The 21,027-nt window shown below is 45.8% G+C and overlaps 1 protein-coding gene across 1 annotated transcript in view; it reads left to right on the plus strand.

Moving 5' to 3' along the window:
- Nucleotides 1-1,189: 1,189 nt before the first annotated feature.
- The window catches only part of LOC117526114 (leucine-rich repeat LGI family member 2-like), a 34,101-nt gene continuing 14,263 nt past the window's right edge, over nt 1,190-21,027 (plus strand). The window contains 6 exon segments of the mRNA XM_034188137.1: nt 1,190-1,487; nt 1,630-1,701; nt 1,848-1,919; nt 2,002-2,033; nt 2,036-2,072; nt 2,181-2,252. Coding sequence (XP_034044028.1) covers nt 1,306-1,487; nt 1,630-1,701; nt 1,848-1,919; nt 2,002-2,033; nt 2,036-2,072; nt 2,181-2,252 — 467 coding nt within the window. The 5' untranslated portion in view covers nt 1,190-1,305.

Here is a 21,027-nt window from a genome sequence, read left to right on the forward strand (position 1 = left end):
GAGGCAGAGCCTTCAGCTTTCAGGCTCCTCTCCTGTGGAACCAGCTCCCAATTCAGATCAGGGAGACAGACACCCTCTCTACTTTTAAGATCTGGCTTAAAACTTTCCTTTTTGCTAAAGCTTATAGTTAGGGCTGGATCAGGTGACCCTGAACCATCCCTTAGTTATGCTTTAGACTTAGACTTCTCTTTTTGCTCTGTATGCACCACTCTGCATTTAATCATTAGTGATTGATCTCTGCTCTCTTCCACAGCATGTCTTTTTCCTGATTCTCTCCTTCAGCCCCATCCAGTCCCAGCAGAAGACTGCCCCTCCCTGAGCCTGGTTCTGCTGGAGGTTTCTTCCTGTTAAAAGGGAGTATTTCCTTCCCACTGTTGCCAAGTGCTTGCTCACAGGGGGTCATTTTGACCGTTGGGGTTTTTCCGTAATTATTGCATGGCTTTGCCTTACTATATAAAGCGCTTTGGGGCAACTGTTTGTTGTGATTTGGCGCTAGATAAATAAAATTGATTTGATTTTCTCGGCGTAAAGCACTGTTTACCATATCAATGGACAACTAAACGCACAGACCATTTTGTATATACTGTTCAAAATGTGCATTTGTGTTTATTGTTTGAACCTTACTGTTGTACAGTCTTTCACACAAGACCTAAAATTACCTTTATAAAGTGTCAAAACAGCTGTGTATTATAGTTTGCTGTGTGTTTTGAATAAATGTGTGTGGAAAATTATTTTTTGCTTTATTTTTTCCTTGCCTGTTTTTGATTGTAAACCTTTATTACACTTATAAAACACAACAAAAACATATATATTCTGAAAGCACCGGTTGTCCTGAAAAAAAAGAGACAGAAAACTTGATTGTGGGATGCAGGGAGAGCTGTTAAAAGCAATAATAAAACATTTATGTCAGGCGAGTGAACTGTCCAAAAAATGCCCTCAGACCCCAGAGGGTTAAAGGAGCACGGTTGACTAAAACATATACCTTGGTATTTATAAAGCAATTTACTATATTTTGTTCATTTTGATGACATTTAGTGGAGCCCCTCCAACTTTTACCCCAACCCCCCTAAAAACAATTTCCTGGCGCCGCCACTGGACAGAGAGAAAGAGGCTGCTTACAAGCCGGTTTTTTTCTTTTTTTTTTTTTTTTTTTTTTGGTCGTGATGCTGATGATGAGGTGGGGGGGCGCACGCAGCTGCAGCTGTGTCAGGACTTTTTCAGTGCTGCATCTCGATGTAGTCTGAAGCACCGAGCGCTGACCTCGGTGTCCTTCACTGTCAAGACGTTAAATGTTCCAGCTGCAACATGATATTATCATCTGCTAAACTGTGGCTGCTCGCAGGTTTTGTGCTGCTCTGCATTTCCAGAGCGGCTCAATCGAAAAGGAATTTTAGATGTCCTTCAGGATGCACCTGCACCAAGGAGACCATCATCTGCGTCGGGACGTCTCAGATCCCTCGCACCGTCCCCAGCGACATCAACTCTCTGTAAGTCAGCCGAACGCAAGGACGAACAATCACTAAAATCACCACACGAAGGACGAGGCGTGTGATGCATTCAGGGACCGTCTGCAGACGAGGCTGCTGTGATGTCTTCATCTCACCATGATTTATTTGTTTTCACCAACAGGAGCATCGTCAATGGATCAATTAGTGAAATCACAGAGGGGATGTTTTCACTCATGCCATCTCTTCAGTTGTTGTAAGTGGAAATCACTTTAAAATGCCTTTGATTTTATGTATTTAAAAAAAAAAAAAAATCCCATCACTTTCAATGTGGAAAGTTGGAGTTTAAAAAAAAGTTTAGTTTTATTTCATTTAGTTGTCACTTGGTGTTTTGCTTCACAGGCTTCTCAATGCCAATTCTTTGAAAACAATCAAAGATGATGCTTTCTCCAGCCTTCTGCATCTCGAATATTTGTGAGTATTATGAAGCTTAATTGTTTCAGTCTTAAATATCAAATGGAGTTTCTGACGCAATAATTTGTCATGAACTGAACAGATTCATTGAGGGAAACAAGATTGAAACTATCTCTAAAATGCCTTTCGCGGTCTACGAGATTTGACACATTTGTAAGTGTGTTGCAGATGAAACAAACAAACAAATGATTTTATACAAAATCACACATTAGATCAGTTTCATAGCGTAAAATCTAATATCTCCCTCTGCTTCTGATTTAGGTCACTTGCCAATAATAAGTTGAGGTCTCTGCCAAGAGATCTCTTTTTCGACTTGGACTCTTTGCTGGAACTGTGAGTAAGCACTTTTTGGTGTGTGTGTGTGTGTGTGTGTGTGTGTGTGTGTGTGTGTGTGTGTGTGTGTGTGTGTGTGTGTGTGTGTGTGTGTGTGTGTGTGTGTGTGCGTGCGTGCGTGCGTGCGTGCATGCGTGTCTGCGTGCACACGTGCATGTGTGCGTGGGTGGGTGGTGCACTCCCAAGTCACGCTGACTCAGGATGAGCATCAAACCCCCACAAGAAGCAGCTTAATATTGAAAGAGCAGCACAAATATTACATCTGTCCTCTGACTGCAATACTGCAGGTTTAAACAACAAGCAGGAAAGTAAAGCCCCATAAAAAACAAACATTAGTTTATCATCCTTGACAGGAGAAAAAAGTGATGAGGGAGGGCAGGTTTGTTATTTTATTTTTTCTTAGAAACAAAGAAAAACAATATAGTAAAATTTTGAGGCTGGGAAATGAATCTTTTAGAAGTATGACAAAACCAGCCTCACAGCTCTGCAATAGTATTTGATTAAAATCCAATATGTACAAAATATGTACATAATTTTGTACTGTGCCTTCACTGTGCCTTCACTGTGCTTTCAATGTGCATGTGTCTGAGACGGGTTTTGAGTCTGACTCTCAACACCCAAAGCGATCAAAGGGAATAATGTGATTATTAACCATCAGATGACAAATTAAAACCTCTTAAATCATTCTAAAGTTAGTTTTAAGCAGAAACAAGGCGATAATCTGTGAATTGCTACTGACACTCCGAAATGAAGTAGGTGCAGCAGCAGCACGTCAGACTCAGATGCGCTGCTGCTCAAGTACCTTGAAATACTCTCATTATTTAATTTTATTTATCTCATTACTGGACCAGTGCACCAGGCCCTTTACAATGTCCTTGGTGTGAGTCCACATGTAGGTGACACCATGTTGTTTTTCCCCCTCTGGGTCAGGGGAGAGTTATTGCCCCAAGTGAAGGATATCAGAGTCTTGTACATAACTTGGGGTAAATTGGAGTGTGAGATTGGTAAATGGGATTGGGGTTGCATCTGGTGTTTTATGGACGCTGTACCAGACAGTTGTGGTGAAGAAAGAGCTGAGCCAGAAGGTGATATTCTCAATTTTCCGGTCAATTTAGGTTCCTGTCCTCACCTATGGGCACGAAATATGGGTAATGACCGAAATAAAAAGGTTGCAGATAGAAGCAGTGAAAATGAGATTCCTCTGTCAGGTATCTGGTCTTGCACTTGATTGTCTGGGAGGGATACAGAGTAGAGCTTCTTTACATTGAAAGGAGCCAGCTGAGGTGGTTTGGGCATTTGGTGAAGATGCCCTGAGTAAGATGCCCTGAGTTGTCTCCCTATAAAGGTCTTCCAGGCATGTCCAACTAGGAGGAGGCCACGGGGAAGACCTAGGACACACTGGAGGGATTAGATTTCCCTACTGGCTTGGCAATGCCTCAGGATCCCCCGGGAAGCATTAGATGACTTGGTGAAAGATAGGGAAGTAGAGAAGCTTGAATCTTCAACTGGACTGGGTTGCTTGACGCGAGTACGTTTCGCTTCAAATCGCAGAAGCTTCCTCAGCTAAAATTCTTGCTCTGGTGGTCTGACTTCTGTCTTGACTCTTGTAGAGAAGAATAATCAAGAAGTCACAAAAGCTGGAGTTTTAAATCTAACCAGACCCCTCCTACCGAGAGGCAGACTGCTATAGGCTAGTGACTAAACAATAGCTCTAATTAGCACCTATTGTGCTCTAGTTAGAACCCTCCTAATGACAGGGCAGCTGTCCCTCCTAATGATGGGAGGGCCACTCTCCTGGTGGCTCCCTTGATGACTTTGCTGATGACGTGAATGACTCATTACCATGAACAACAGACTGAAACTGCTTTGACCTGAGTACCCCATTGTAAACAGGGGATAAAGCGTGTCTCAGACCCCCTCCCCAGTTAAGGCTGGGTTTCAAATGTTTCACAAAGAATGCCTCCTTGACCCGTCTCTCAAACCATTTATTCTCTCTGGCTAATATTTTAACTTCCTTGTCCTCAAATGTGTGGTTAGTGTCTTTAAGGTGGAGATGAACTGCAGACTGAGGTCCACTGGCGCCCTCTCTGCGGTGCTGGTACAGCCTTTTGTGTAAAGGTTGCTTAGTCTCACCTATGTAGTGTTCGTTACAGTTTTCCTGACATCTGATAGAATACACTACATTGGTCTGTTTGTAACTAGGGATCATGTCCTTAGGGTGAACTAATTTCTGTCTCAAGGTGTTAACCGGTTTAAAGTAAACTGGGATTTTGTGCTGTCTGAAGATCCTCTGCAGTTTTTCCCCTACTCCTGCTAAATAAGGGAGAGACACTCCTCTTCTTCTTGTCTCCGTCTTCTGTCTATCTGGTCTTTTTGTTCTCTGGGACTTCTACACTTTGTCCAGGGACCATCATGGGTACCCACATACTGTGAGGGCTTTCCGGACAAGTTGTTGTTCTTTAGCCCTTCCCTCTGCAGTTGTGGGCACCTGTAGGGCTCTGTGTTGAAGTGTTCTGATCACCCCGAGCTTGTGTTCAAGGGGGTGGTTTGAGCCAAAGAACAGATATTGGTCAGTGTGAGTTGGTTTTCTGTAAACCCCTGTCTGGAGCTGCCTGTTTTCTCCAATCGTAACATCACAGTCCAAGATGGCTAAATGGTTGTTTCTGGCATCCTCACGTGTGAACTTGATATTGGCGTCCACCGAGTTGATGTCTTCTGTAAAGTCCTCAACTTCCTGTTGCTTGATTTTAACCCATGTGTCATCAACATATCTGAACCAGTGACTGGGACAGATGCCCGTGAAAGACGTCAAGGCTGTCTTCTCCACTCGCTCCATGTACAGATTGGTCACAATGGGGGATACGTATTGTGAAACGTTTGAAACCCAGCCTTAACCGGGGAGGGGGTCTGAGACACGCTTTATCCCCTGTTTACAATCAATCAATCAATCAATTTTTTTATATAGCGCCAAATCACAACAAACAGTTGCCCCAAGGCGCTTTATATTGTAAGGCAAGGCCATACAATAATTATGTAAAACCCCAACGGTCAAAACGACCCCCTGTGAGCAAGCACTTGGCTACAGTGGGAAGGAAAAACTCCCTTTTAACAGGAAGAAACCTCCAGCAGAACCAGGCTCAGGGAGGGGCAGTCTTCTGCTGGGACTGGTTGGGGCTGAGGGAGAGAACCAGGAAAAAGACATGCTGTGGAGGGGAGCAGAGATCGATCACTAATGATTAAATGCAGAGTGGTGCATACAGAGCAAAAAGAGAAAGAAACAGTGCATCATGGGAACCCCCCAGCAGTCTACGTCTATAGCAGCATAACTAAGGGATGGTTCAGGGTCACCTGATCCAGCCCTAACTATAAGCTTTAGCAAAAAGGAAAGTTTTAAGCCTAATCTTAAAAGTAGAGAGGGTGTCTGTCTCCCTGATCTGAATTGGGAGCTGGTTCCACAGGAGAGGAGCCTGAAAGCTGAAGGCTCTGCCTCCCATTCTACTCTTACAAACCCTAGGAACTACAAGTAAGCCTGCAGTCTGAGAGCGAAGCGCTCTATTGGGGTGATATGGTACTACGAGGTCCCTAAGATAAGATGGGACCTGATTATTCAAAACCTTATAAGTAAGAAGAAGAATTTTAAATTCTATTCTAGAATTAACAGGAAGCCAATGAAGAGAGGCCAATATGGGTGAGATATGCTCTCTCCTTCTAGTCCCCGTCAGTACTCTAGCTGCAGCATTTTGAATTAACTGAAGGCTTTTTAGGGAACTTTTAGGACAACCTGATAATAATGAATTACAATAGTCCAGCCTAGAGGAAATAAATGCATGAATTAGTTTTTCAGCATCACTCTGAGACAAGACCTTTCTGATTTTAGAGATATTGCGTAAATGCAAAAAAGCAGTCCTACATATTTGTTTAATATGCGCTTTGAATGACATATCCTGATCAAAAATGACTCCAAGATTTCTCACAGTATTACTAGAGGTCAGGGTAATGCCATCCAGAGTAAGGATCTGGTTAGACACCATGTTTCTAAGATTTGTGGGGCCAAGTACAATAACTTCAGTTTCAGTCTGTTGTTCATGGTAATGAGTCATTCACGTCATCAGCAGAGTCGTCAAGGGAGCCACCAGGAGAGGGTCTGTCCCATCATTAGGAGGGACAGCTGCCCTGTCATTAGGAGGGTTCTAACTAGAGCATAATAGGTGCTAATTAGAGCTATTGTTTAGTCACTAGCCTATAGCAGTCTGCCTCTCAGTAGGAGGGGTCTGGTTAGATTTAAAACTCCAGCTTTTGTGACTTCTTGATTATTCTTCTCTACAAGAGTCAAGACAGAAGTCAGACCACCAGAGCAAGAATTTTAGCTGAGGAAGCTTCTGCGATTTGAAGCGAAACGTCCTTGCGTCAAGCAACGCAGTCCAGTCGAAGATTCAAGCTTCTCTACTATGGAAACCACCTGGACAACTGAGAGCCTACACAGAAAGATAGGGAAGTGCAGAAAGAGCTGCTTGGTCTACTGCCACTGTGACCTGGATCCAAATAAGAGCCATCCCAACTTTTTCTGATTTGGGGTTGTACTTTCTCATCCTGTACAGCCATTTTTCTTACCTGATCCCGTCAGCACTTCGTAGTGACGCAGAGTTGGCTCTGATTAGTACTTGGCCCAAATATGAAGGGCAATGTGTGTTTCTCCATGTATTGGAGTAGCGGCAGGAAGGGCATCCAGCATAATCTTGTGCCAAATATTAATGCAGACCTGTACAGCATCTGTTGTGGTGACCCTGAACACCTGTGACAGCTGAAACAATAAAAGCAATGTTCTGATCCTGCAGCATGCAACATTATTCTGTCTTTTCCAAAGCTGAGACATGTACCCTGTAAAATGTAATAAGTGGACAGACGGACCAGCTGACACTCATGAGCCCATCACCTCTGGTTTGTTAGTATTATAACTCAAAAATAATGAAAACTGTTAAACAAATTGAAAGGGCACATCATGCATAGAAACTTGTTGGAAATTTAGTGAACTTTGAAGCACCAGATCAATCCAAAAGGCAACTTGTTTCCTTCGTGTCTGGGATAAAGCATTGGTACCACGTGTTTCCGCATCCACAAAATGCAGAATCGCCTTGGGTGCTAAATGGTAACCACCCAAGCAGCCAGCTGCTCCATCGCCATGTCTTGAAAGTAGCCATCTGTCTGCTACAATCAGCAGGTGTCCCCATTTCCTTCTCTAGCCACTCAGATCCACAACACTGAGGCATCTACGTGCTGGATCATGCACAAAGAAATGTGACACATGTCCAAAGTGACGAAACTGACCCTCCCTCATAATGCAAGTTTTTGTTTAGCTGACTAAAATCTTGTGTTATTCGATCTACAGGAGATTCATGTTGACTAACTTCTTATGCTATTTACTCAAGATAGACTAAAACTAAAACAATTCAAATGACTAAATTATGACTAAAACTACATTTCATTTTAGTGGACTATGAATAAATTTCACAATTAACTGTCATCCAGGTTGAGTCAGCAACTGTCATCTGCTTGACGCTGCAGAATCCAGGGATAATCATGGGCACAAACGGGCCACGCGGCCGAAATAGAACTTAGTCCTGTTTTATGCTCTGTGTTTTACTGATAGCATCAATGATAAATAAATAAAATATACTGCTATTCATGACCTGAGCTGTCTTCCATGTACAGTTATATGCAAAGGTTTGGGCACCCTAATGATTTCCATGATTTTCCTTTATAAATCATTGGTTGTTTGGATCAGCAATTTCAGTTGAATATATCATATAGCAGACAAAAATAGTGATATTTGAGAACTGAAATGAAGTTTATAGGATATACAGAAAGTGTGCAATACTTCTTTAAACAAACTTAGGCAGGTGCATAAATTTGGGCACCCCAACAGAAAAAATACATCAACGAAGAACCTCCTTTTGCAGAAACAACAGCCTCGAAACACTTCCTATAGCTTCCAATGAGAGTCTAGATTCTGGTTGAAGGTATTTTGGACCATTCCTCTCTACAAAACATCTCCAGTTCAGTCAGGTTTGTTGGTTTCAGAACATGGACAGCCCGCTTAAAATCCCACCAGATTTTCAATAATATTCAGGTCTGGGGACTGAGATGGCCATTCCAGAACATTGTACTTGTTCCTCTGCATGAATGCCTTAGTAGATTTTGAGCAGTGTTTAGGGTCGTTGTCTTGTTGAAAGATCCAGTCCCGGCGCAACTTCATCTTTGCCACTAATTCATGAATATTGTTCTGAAGAATCTGCTTGGTATTGACTGGAATCCATGTGATCCTCAACTTTAACAAGATTCCCAGTACCTACACTGGCCACACAGCCCCACAGCATGATGGCACCACCTCCAAATTTCACTGTAGGTAGAAAGTGTTTTTCTTGGAATGTTGTGTTATTTTTCAGCCATGCATACCGCCCCTTGTTATGTCCAGATAACTTCATTTTAGTTTCATCAGTCCACAGCACCTTATTCCAAAATGAAGCTGGCTTGTCCAAATCTATTTTAGCATACCTCAAGCAACTCTGTTTGTGGTGTATATGCAGAAAAGGCTTCCTCTGCATTACAGCATCATACAGCATCTCTTTGTGCAAAGTGTGCTGTATAGTTGAACGATGCACAGAGACACTATCTGCAGCAAGATCATGTTGTAGGTCTTTGGAGCAGGTCTGTGGGTTGACTATGATTGTTCTCACCATCCTTCACTTCAGCTTTTCTGAAAATTTTCTTGGCCTGCCACTTCAGGCCTTAACTAGTACTGTGCCTGTGGTCTTCCATTTCCTCACTATGCTCCTCGCAGTGGAAACTGACAGCTGAAATCTCTGAGATAGCTTTTTGTGTCCTTCCCCTAAACCATGATGTTGAACAATCTTTGTTTTGAGGTCATTTTAGAGTTGTTTAGAGGCTCCCATGTTGCCACTCATTAGAAGAGATGCAAAGAGGGGAAACAATTGCAAATAGCCACCTTAAATACCCTTTCTCATGATTGGATTCACCTGTGTAAGGAGGTCAAGGGTCAGTGATCTTACCAAACCAATTTTGTGTTCCAATAATTATTGCTAAATGTATTCAAATCAATAAAATGACAAGGGTGCCCAAATTTATGCACCTGCCCAATTTTGTTTAAATAATTATTGTACACTTTCTGTAAATACTAGAAACTTAATTTTACTTCTCAAATATCAGTGTGTTCGTCTGCTATATGATATATTTAAATGAAAATTCTGATCCAGACAACCAATGATTTATAAAGGAAAATCATGAAAATTATCAGGGGTTCCCAAACTTTTGCATACAACTGTATATTAGATGTGGATAAAAAGGTGCCTTGCACCTGCATCCAGTAACCTAAGTGGCTAATTTCATTTCATTTTGTGCTCATGGCCATTAACATGCGCAACATCCTCATTTACAAACTGCTGTCTACGTAACATTACCGCCCACTATCAACTGCACATTTAACCTTAGCATGTTACCCGCAAAACTGTCTCCACTCAAAAGCACAAAATTTTGCATTGCCTATGCAATTTAGCCCTCATTGTCTAGGATGTTAGTAAATCAGGCTTTACTGTAGTTTCTCTCTGTGCAGCCGGTCTGCTCTGTGTAAGCCTGATTCCTTCAAATCTCAGAAGCTAAGCAGTACGGGGCCTGGTTAGTACTTGGATGGGAAACCTCTGTGGAAAACTAGTGGCTGCATGTGTTTCTCCAGGTAAACTGGAATTGCGTCAGGAAGGGCATCCAGTGTAAAACTTGTGCCAAATACCAATGCGGATCTGGCTGTATCCGCTGTGGCGATCCCGAACAAAATGGGAGCAGCCGAAAGTACAACAACAGCAACTGTAGTTTCTATCTCTAAGGAAAAAGTAGCAGACATAAACAAGAGCAATCAGAGATTTCTGTCTGCCAATCCAGTTCCGGATCACCTCCAAAATTCAGTGGACTCTTCCATGCACTAATATATATCTGTGGTACAAATTTGGTGAGAATATGTGAAGTACTTTTGATGTAATCCTTCAAAGCCTATATAAAGAGTCATCTTGATCCAGAATCCGGATTCAGATCTGGATCACCTCCAAAATTTAATGGAGTCTTCCATGGCCGAATATGTATCTGTAGTGAAACTTTGGTGAGTATCTGTGAAGTAGTATTGACAGAAGCAAGTCGTCTTGCTTGCCTCTACTGGTGGTTGGCTCTCACTGCGGTATTGTATCACTTCCTGTTCCGGAGCACAGCGGTGTTTTGCTGTATCTGTTAGCTGTTTAATCTGCGCAGTTAGATTGATCTAGTTACCTAGATAACGATTTGTTTCACAGTGTAATCTTCACGTGCCTTAACTAAAGCACTCCCTCTGCTGAATCACCTCTAAATTATTTACACATTATTCACTTTGTGTGTTTTTAGGAATCCGCTAGCTTAGCGCAGCTACTAGCTCTTAGCCGGTTTAGCATGGTGGCTTCTTCTGTCTCTCCCGCACTTTTCTGCTCTGGGTGTGAAATGTTTAGTTATTCCTCGGCCTCCTTTAGCAGTAATGGTACTTGTAATAAGTGTAGCTTATTCGTAGCTTTGGAGGCCAGGCTGGGCGAACTGGAGACTCGGCTCCGCACTGTGGAAAATTCTACAGCTAGCCAGGCCCCTGTAGTTGGTGTGGACCAAGGTAGCTTAGCCGCCGTTAGTTTCCCTCTGGCAGATCCCGAGCAGCCGGGAAAGCAGGCCGACTGGGTGACTGTGAGGAGGAAGCGTAGCCCTAAACAGAAGCCCCGTGTACACCGCCAACCCGTTCACATTTCTAACCATTTTTCCCCACTCGGCGACACACCCACTGAGGATCAAACTCTGGTTATTGGCGACTCTGTTTTGAGAAATGTGAAGTTAGCGACACCAGAGCAGGCGACATTGAAGGAAATTTGAAACTGCTGGCTATGGCTAAGCATAAATTTGGTAAGATTGTAATTCACGTCGGCAGTAATGACACCCGGTTACGCCAATCGGAGGTCACTAAAATTAACATTGAATCGGTGTGTAACTTTGCAAAAACAATGTCGGACTCTGTAGTTTTCTCTGGGCCCCTCCCCAATCGGACCAGGAGTGACATGTTTAGCCGCATGTTCTCCTTGAATTGCTGTCTGTCTGAGTGGTGTCCAAAAAATGAGGTGGGCTTCATAGATAATTGGCAAAGCTTCTGGGGAAAACATGGTCTTGTTAGGAGAGACGGCATCCATCCCACTTTGGATGGAGCAGCTCTCATTTCTAGAAATCTGGCCAATTTTCTTAAATTCTCCAAACCGTGACTATCCAGGGTTGGGGCCAGGAAGCAGAGTTGTAGTCTTACACACCTCTCTGCAGCTTCTCTCCCCCTGCCATCCCCTCATTACCCCATCCCCGCAGAGACGGTGCCTGCTCCCAGACCACCAATAACCAGCAAAAATCTATTTAAGAATAAAAATTCAAAAAGAAAAAATAATATAGCACATTCAACTGCACCACAGACTAAAACAGTTAAATGTGGTCTATTAAACATTAGGTCTCTCTCTTCTAAGTCCCTGTTAGTAAATGATATAATAATTGATCAACATATTGATTTATTCTGCCTTACAGAAACCTGGTTACAGCAGGATGAATATGTTAGTTTAAATGAGTCAACACCCCCGAGTCACACTAACTGCCAGAACGCTCGTAGCACGGGCCGAGGCGGAGGATTAGCAGCAATCTTCCATTCCAGCTTATTAATTAATCAAAAACCCAGACAGAGCTTTAATTCATTTGAAAGCTTGACTCTTAGTCTTGTCCATCCAAATTGGAAGTCCCAAAAGCCAGTTTTATTTGTTGTTATCGATCGTCCTCCTGGTCGTTACTGTGAGTTTCTCTGTGAATTTTCAGACCTTTTGTCTGACTTAGTGCTTAGCTCAGATAAGATCATTATAGTGGGCGATTTTAACATCCACACAGATGCTGAGAATGACAGCCTCAACACTGCATTTAATCTATTATTAGAGTCAACTGGCTTTGCTCAAAATGTAAATGAGTCCACCCACCACTTTAATCATATCTTAGATCTTGTTCTGACTTATGGTATGGAAATTGAAGACTTAACAGTATTCCCTGAAAACTCCCTTCTGTCTGATCATTTCTTAATAACATTTACATTTACTCTGATGGACTACCCAGCAGTGGGGAATAAGTTTCATTACACTAGAAGTCTTTCAGATAGCGTTGTAACTAGGTTTAAGGTTATGATTCCTTCTTTATGTTCTCTAATGCCATATACCAACACAGTGCAGAGTAGCTACCTAAACTCTGTAAGTGAGATAGAGTATCTCGTCAATAGTTTTACATCCTCATTGAAGACAAGTTTGGATGCTGTAGCTCCTCTGAAAAAGAGAGCTTTAAATCAGAAGTGCCTGACTCCGTGGTATAACTCACAAACTCACAGCTTAAAGCAGATAACCCGTAAGTTGGAGAGGAAATGGCGTCTCACTAATTTAGAAGATCTTCACTTAGCCTGGAAAAAGAGTCTGTTGCTCTATAAAAAAGCCCTCCGTAAAGCTAGGACATCTTACTACTCATCACTAATTGAAGAAAATAAGAACAACCCCAGGTTTCTTTTCAGCACTGTAGCCAGGCTGACAAAGAGTCAGAGCTCTATTGAGCCGAGTATTCCTTTAACTTTAACTAGTAATGACTTCATGACTTTCTTTTTAAAATTTTAACTATTAGAGGAAAAAATTACTCATAATCATCCCAAAGACGTATCGTTATCTTTGGCTGCTTTCAGTGATGCCGGAATTTGGTTAGACTCTTTCTCTCCGATTGTTCTGTCTGAGTTATTTTCATTAGTTACTTCATCCAAACCATCAACATGTCTATTAGACCCCATTCCTACCAGGCTGCTCAAGGAAGCCCTACCATTATTTAATGCTTCGATCTTAAATATGATCAATCTATCTTTATTAGTTGGCTATGTACCACAGGCTTTTAAGGTGACAGTAATTAAACCATTACTTAAAAAGCCATCACTTGACCCAGCTATCTTAGCTAATTATAGGCCAATCTCCAACCTTCCTTTTCTCTCAAAAATTCTTGAAAGGGTAGTTGTAAAACAGTTAACTGATCATCTGCAGAGGAATGGTCTATTTGAAGAGTTTCAGTCAGGTTTTAGAATTCATCATAGTACAGAAACAGCATTAGTGAAGGTTACAAATGATCTTCTTATGGCCTCAGACAGTGGACTCATCTCTGTGCTTGTTCTGTTAGACCTCAGTGCTGCTTTTGATACTGTTGACCATAACATTTTATTACAGAGATTAGAGCATGCCATAGGTATTAAAGGCACTGCGCTGTGGTGGTTTGAATCATATTTATCTAATAGATTACAATTTGTTCATGTAAATGGGGAATCTTCTTCACAGACTAAGGTTAATTATGGAGTTCCACAAGGTTCTGTGCTAGGACCAATTTTATTCACTTTATACATGCTTCCCTTAGGCAGTATTATTAGACGGATTGCTTAAATTTTCATTGTTACGCAGATGATACCCAGCTTTATCTATCCATGAAGCCAGAGGACACACACTAATTAGCTAAACTGCAGGATTGTCTTACAGACATAAAGACATGGATGACCTCTAATTTCCTGTTTTTAAACTCAGATAAAACTGAAGTTATTGTACTTGGCCCCACAAATCTTAGAAACATGGTGCCTAACCAGATCCTTACTCTGGATGGCATTACCCTGACCTCTAGTAATACTGTGAGACATCTTGGAGTCATTTTTGATCAGGATATGTCATTCAAAGCACATATTAAACAAATATGTAGGACTGCTTTTTTGCATTTACGCAATATCTCTAAAATTAGAAAGGTCTTGTCTCAGAGTGATGCTGAAAAACTAATTCATGCATTTATTTCCTCTAGGCTGGACTATTGTAATTCATTATTATCAGGTTGTCCTAAAAGTTCCCTGAAAAGCCTTCAGTTAATTCAAAATGCTGCAGCTAGAGTACTAACGGGGACTAGAAGGAGAGAGCATATCTCACCCATATTGGCCTCTCTTCATTGGCTTCCTGTTAATTCTAGAATAGAATTTAAAATTCTTCTTCTTACTTATAAGGTTTTGAATAATCAGGTCCCATCTTATCTTAGGGACCTCATAGTACCATATCACCCCAATAGAGCGCTTTGCTCTCAGACTGCAGGCTTACTTGTAGTTCCTAGGGTTTGTAAGAGTAGAATGGGAGGCAGAGCCTTCAGCTTTCAGGCTCCTCTCCTGTGGAACCAGCTCCCAATTCGGATCAGGGAGACAGACACCCTCTCTACTTTTAAGATTAGGCTTAAAACTTTCCTTTTTGCTAAAGCTTATAGTTAGGGCTGGATCAGGTGACCCTGAACCATCCCTTAGTTATGCTGCTATAGACTTAGACTGCTGGGGGGTTCCCATGATGCACTGAGTGTTTCTTTCTCTTTTTGCTCTGTATGCACCACTCTGCATTTAATCATTAGTGATTGATCTCTGCGCCCCTCCACAGCATGTCTTTTTCCTGATTCTCTCCCTCAGCCCCAACCAGTCCCAGCAGAAGACTGCCCCTCCCTGAGCCTGGTTCTGCTGGAGGTTTCTTCCTGTTAAAAGGGAGTTTTTCCTTCCCACTGTCGCCAAGTGCTTGCTCAAAGGGGGTCGTTTTGACCGTTGGGGTTTTTCCGTAATTATTGTATGGCCTTGCCTTACAATATAAAGCCCCTTGGGGCAACTGTTTGTTGTGATTTGGCGCTATATAAATAAAATTGATTGATTGACATAATCGTTCAAAGCCTATATAAAGTGAAATCTTGATCCAGAATCCGTATTTGGATTCAGATCACCTCCAAAATTTAATGGAGTCTTCCATGGCATAATATGTACAGTGGCTTGCAAAAGTATTCAGCCCCCTGGTATTTCACGCGTTTTAATTTGTTTATGGCATTTCAAATAAAAAAGTAATTGAATTACCACCACTGTGTGGTGAAAATTTCATCAAAATCCATTCAGTGGTTTTGACATAATCTTGCTAATAGTCAAACAGACAGACAGACAGGCAAATAAATAAACGCCAATGATTTTATTACGACCTTGGCGAATGTAAAAATCTAAATATTTTAACACACATGACTGTTATCTGGGTGAATGTAAGAAGCCAATTTTCTGGTGTAGACAGGTTCTGAATTCTGAAGATAATATAAAAAAGGAAAAGCAGTTGGTTCAGATGGCAAGTATCTATGTATGTATTCATATATTTATTAATCCATTTTCTAAACCCACTACTCCTGTTGTGTGGGCCGCCAGAAGAGGAGGTACTGCTGGCCCACCACCAGAGGGCACCCTGCTTGAAGTGCGGGCTTCAGGCACGAGAGGGCGCTGCCGCCACGGACACAGCCGGGGGTGACAGCTGTCACTCATTATCTCATGACAGCTGTCACCCATCTACACTTCATCATACTACTCCATAAAACCCGGATGTCATCTCCACCTCATTGCCGAGATATCGTCGACCTGTGAAGGTAAACTCTCAGCCGTTTTCTGGTGCCAAACGCACAACTGTCTAGATTCTTTGCAGGCGTCCCTGATTAATCTCTGCAGCTGGAGGCTGGGATTTGGGGATCGTGAGGAAGACGACGGTGTTTGAGGTGGAGGTGTTTCCCACCCGTTTCTGACTGTTTACTGGGTGTGCACACACCCACATCTTATTGTTTCTGCTCCTCGCCAGCAGTACCAGATCCGACATTCGGAGACGGTGGCCACCTGGGGACTCGGGACTTGGCGGCTCCAGTATTCTCCGGGTTCGGTGGCGGAGGAAATCGTGTGGTTCCGGTTCTTCTCAGGACAGACGTCTTCTATCCTCGAGCCTGCCCACACGTCACCTTTGTGGATTGACTGTTTGCAAAATTCTGTATTCCTCTGTATTGTGGTTGTGCTCATTCACAACAGTAAAGCGTTCATATTCGACTCTTTCATTGTCCATTCATTTGCGCCCCCTGTTGTGAGTCCGTGTCACTACACTTTCCCAACAGGATATCTCGGCCAGCGTCATGGATCCCGAGGGGCGTCACCCATCTGTTGAACAGCCAATGGAAGAGCAGGGTGCACAGGTGTCTGCAGGAGGCGTGATTGGTAAGTTGCAGCAAATCCTCACCGCCTTTACCGCTCGGTTGGATCTGATGACCGAGCAAAACGTCATCCTTAATCGCAGGATGGAGGCTCTCACCGCGCAGGTGGAAGCGCGCGCTCAGGGCACTGCTGCAGCTCCTCCTCCTGTCGACCCAGTGCAGAATATAGACATTCCACTGGAGGCTCTCACTGCGCAGGTGGAGGCGCGCGATCAAGGCGCTGCTGCAGCACCTCCTCCTGCTGGTCCCTTGTCAGACACAGGCGTTCCACTGGTCGTTCAACGACCCCCCCCCACCATCCCCTGAAGCATACATAAGTCCCCCAGAGCCGTACGGAGGTTGTGTGGAGACGTCCGTGGACTTCCTCATGCAGTGCTCGCTCGTCTTTGCACAACGTCCCGTAATGTACGCGTCTGACGCCAGTAAGATGGCTTATGTAGTTAACTTGCTTCGTGGTGAGACACGCGCTTGGGAGCAAAATTCACGGCTCCTTACCACTTATACTGGGTTTGTGAGGGAGTTCAGAACGGTTTTGATCACCCTAACAGAGGAGAGACTGCTTCAATAGTGCTGCTGTCAATGAGACAGGGGCGCCGGAGCGCAGCCGAATATGCAGTCGACTTCCACATCGCGGCTGCGAGGTCCGGCTGGAATAACTTTGCGCTCCGCGCCGCCTTCATAAACGGACTGTCGTCAGTCCTGAAGGAGCACCTCGTAGCGAAGGAAGAACCGCGGGATTTAGATGGGTTATTGATCTCGTTATATGGTTAGACAATCGGTTGGAGGAACGCCGTCGGGAGCGAGATGAAGGACGTGGCCGGGCACGCGCCGTCCCTCTCCCTTCCGGGTCCGAAAAGGTTCCGCCCTCCCCATGCTCCACAGCCTCAACGCTCCGTGTGGCTACAGCTCCCCCTGCTGACGAAGCTATGGACATGAGTAGGGCCACATTTAACAGACAGAGGAGGCTGGCCCGCGGGGAGTGCTTTGTCTGCGACTCGAGTGAGCACCAGCAGAGAGACTGCCCCAAGCGGTTTAAACACCAATGCCCGCCCCTAGAAACTGGGCTTAGGGTGGGCCAAGACATTCACGTGGAACACACACATATTTCCACACGACTCCCAGTTAAAATCCTGAGCGGGGATTTAACCCTTCAAGCCCCAGCACTGGTGGACACGGGGTCAGAAGGGAATCTGCTAGACAGCAGATGGGCTAGGGAGGTAGGGCTCCCTCTGGTGGCGCTCCCTTCGCCATTGCAGGTGCGGGCACTAGATGGCATCCTTCTCCCTTTAATCACGCACAAGACACAACCTGTAACTCTGGTGGTGTCTGGAAATCACCGGGAGTAGATCGAGTTTTTTGTGACTCCTTCTACCTCCCGAGTGGTTTTGGGCTTCCCGTGGATGTTGAAACACAATCCCCGGATTGATTGGCCATCTGGGGTGGTGGTTCAGTGGAGCGAAACCCGTCATTGGAAGTGTTTAGGTTCCTCGGTTCCTCGGTTCCTCCCGGTTTACAGGCTAAAGAGGAGGTCAAAGTCCCTCCCAATCTGACGGCGGTGCCGGTTGAGTACCACGATCTTGCTGACGTCTTCAGCAAGGATCTGGCACTCACCCTTCCCCCGCACCGTCCGTATGATTGTGCCATTGATTTGATTCCAGGCGTGGAGTTCCCGTCCGGCAGGCTGTACAACCTCTCACGACCTGAGTGCGAATCAATGGAGACCTACATCCGGGACTCCTTAGCTGCCGGGCTGATCCGGAATTCCACCTCCTCGATGGGTGCAGGTTTCTTTTTTGTGGGCAAGAAAGATGGCGGACTCCGTCCATGCATTGATTACAGGGGGCTGAATGAAATCACGGTTCGCAATCGATACCCGTTGCCCTTGTTAGATTCCGTGTTCACCTCCCTGCATGGAGCCAAAATCTTTACAAAGTTGGATCTTAGGAATGCGTATCACCTGGTTCGGGTCCGGAAGGGAGACGAGTGGAAGACAGCATTTAACACCCCATTGGGTCATTTTGAGCACCTGGTCATGCTGTTCGGCCTCACTAACGCCCCCGCGACGTTCCAAGCTTTGGTTAATGACGTCTTGCGGGACTTCCTGCACCGATTCGTCTTCGTATATCTGGACGATATACTCATCTTTTCTCCGGACCCTGAGACTCATGTCCAGCATGTACGTCAGGTCCTGCAGCGGTTGTTGGAGAACCAGCTGTTTGTGAAGGGCGAGAAGTGCGAGTTCCACCGCACTTCTTTGTCCTTCCTGGGGTTTATCATCTCCTCCAACTCCGTCGCCCCTGATCCGGCCAAGGTTGCGGCGGTGAGAGATTGGCCCCAACCAACAAGCCGTAGGAAGCTGCAACAGTTCCTGGGCTTCGCAAATTTCTACAGGAGGTTCATTAAGGGCTACAGTCAGGTAGTTAGCCCCCTGACAGCCCTGACCTCTCCAAAAGTCCCCTTCACCTGGTCGGATCAGTGCGAAGCCGCGTTCAAGGAGTTGAAATGATGGTTCTCGACTGCACCAGTTCTGGTGCAGCCCGACCCTAGCCGCCAGTTTGTGGTTGAAGTGGACGCCTCTGACTCAGGGATAGGAGCCGTGCTATCCCAGAGCGGAGAGACTGATAAGGTTCTTCACCCATGTGCCTACTTTTCTCGCAGGTTGACCCCGGCTGAACGGAACTATGACGTCGGCAACCGAGAACTCCTTGCGGTGAAAGAGGCTCTTGAGGAGTGGAGACACCTGTTGGAGGGAGCGTCTGTGCCGTTCACGGTTTTCACTGACCATCGGAACCTGGAGTATATCAGGACCACCAAGCGGCTGAACCCCAGGCAAGCCCGCTGGTCACTGTTCTTCGGACGTTTTGACTTCCGGATCACTTATCGCCCCGGGACCAAGAACCAGAGATCGGATGCCTTGTCCCGGGTACACGAAGACAAAGTCAAAACTGAGCTGTCGGATCCACCGGAGCCCATCATTCCGGAGTCCACTATCGTGACCACCCTCACCTGGGATGTGGAGAAGACCGTCCGGGAGGCCCTGGCACGGAGCACGGATCCCGGAACTGGGCCGAAGAACCGACTGTACGTCCCACCAGAGGCCAGAGCTGCAGTATTGGATTTCTGTCACAGTTCCAAGCTCTCCTGTCATCCAGGGGTGCGAAGGACCGTGGCAGTTGTCCGGCAGCACTTCTGGTGGGTGTCTATGGAGGCCAACATCCGGGAGTATGTCCAGGCCTGCACCACCTGTGCCAGGGGCAAGGCAGACCACAAATGGTCCCAAGGACTTCTCCAGCCGCTTCCTGTGCCTCATCGCCCCTGGTCCCATATCGGCCTGGATTTCGTCACGGGCCTCCCGCCGTCCCAGGGCAACACCACCATCCTCACGATAGTGGACCGATTCTCCAAGGCAGCCCACTTCGTGGCCCTCCCGAAGCTCCCAACGGCCCAGGAGACAGCAGACCTCCTGGTCCACCACGTCGTCCGTCTGCATGGGATACCAACTGACGTAGTCTCAGATCGTGGTCCCCAGTTTTCCTCTCAAGTCTGGAGGAGTTTCTGCAGAGAACTGGGGGCCACCGTGAGCCTCTCATCCGGGTACCACCCCCAGACGAATGGACAGGCAGAACGGGCCAACCAAGAGTTGGAACAGACCCTCCGCTGTGTGACATCCGCGCACCCGACGGCCTGGAATAACCATCTGGCCTGGCTCGAGTATGCACATAACAGCCAGGTGTCTTCTGCCACCGGCCTCTCCCCATTTGAGGTGTGTCTAGGGTACCAGCCCCCATTGTTTCCCATGGTGGAGGGAGAGGTCGGTGTGCCCTCGGTCCAGGCCCACCTGCGGAGGTGCCGTTGGGTGTGGTGCACCGCCCGTTCTGCCTTGTTAAAGGCCCGGACGAGGGCTAAGGCCCATGCAGACCGCCGGCGGTCCCCGGCCAATGCATACCAGCCCGGGCAGGAGGTGTGGTTATCAACGAAGGACATCCCCCTCCAAGTGGACTCTCCTAAGTTGAAAGACAGGTACATTGGACCATTTAAAATCCTCAAGATCCTCAGCCCTGCCGCAGTGAAGCTCCAACTCCCGGCTTCACTGCAGATCCATCCGGTTTTCCATGTGTCCAGACTGAAACCACACCACACCTCACCCCTCTGTGCTCCCGGTCCGGCGCCGCCTCCTGCCCGGATCATTGACGGGGAGCCGGCTTGGACAGTGCGCCGGCTCCTGGATGTCCGTCGAATGGGCCGGGGGTTCCAGTATTTGGTGGACTGGGAGGGGTATGGACCCAAAGAACGCTCCTGGGTGAAGAGGAGCTTCATCCTGGACCCGGACCTCCTGGCCGATTTCTACCGCCGACACCCGGATAAACCTGGTCGGGCACCAGGAGGCGCCCGTTGAGGGGGGGGTCCTGTTGTGTGGGCCGCCAGAAGAGGAGGTACTGCTGGCCCACCACCAGAGGGCGCCCTGCCTGAAGTGCGGGCTTCAGGCACGAGAGGGCGCTGCCGCCACGGACACAGCCGGGGGTGACAGCTGTCACTCATTATCTCATGACAGCTGTCACCCATCTACACTTCATCATACTACTCCATAAAACCCGGACATCAT

This window comes from Thalassophryne amazonica, chromosome 15, assembly GCF_902500255.1.
Source record: "Thalassophryne amazonica chromosome 15, fThaAma1.1, whole genome shotgun sequence".
Classification (NCBI taxonomy): domain Eukaryota; kingdom Metazoa; phylum Chordata; class Actinopteri; order Batrachoidiformes; family Batrachoididae; genus Thalassophryne; species Thalassophryne amazonica.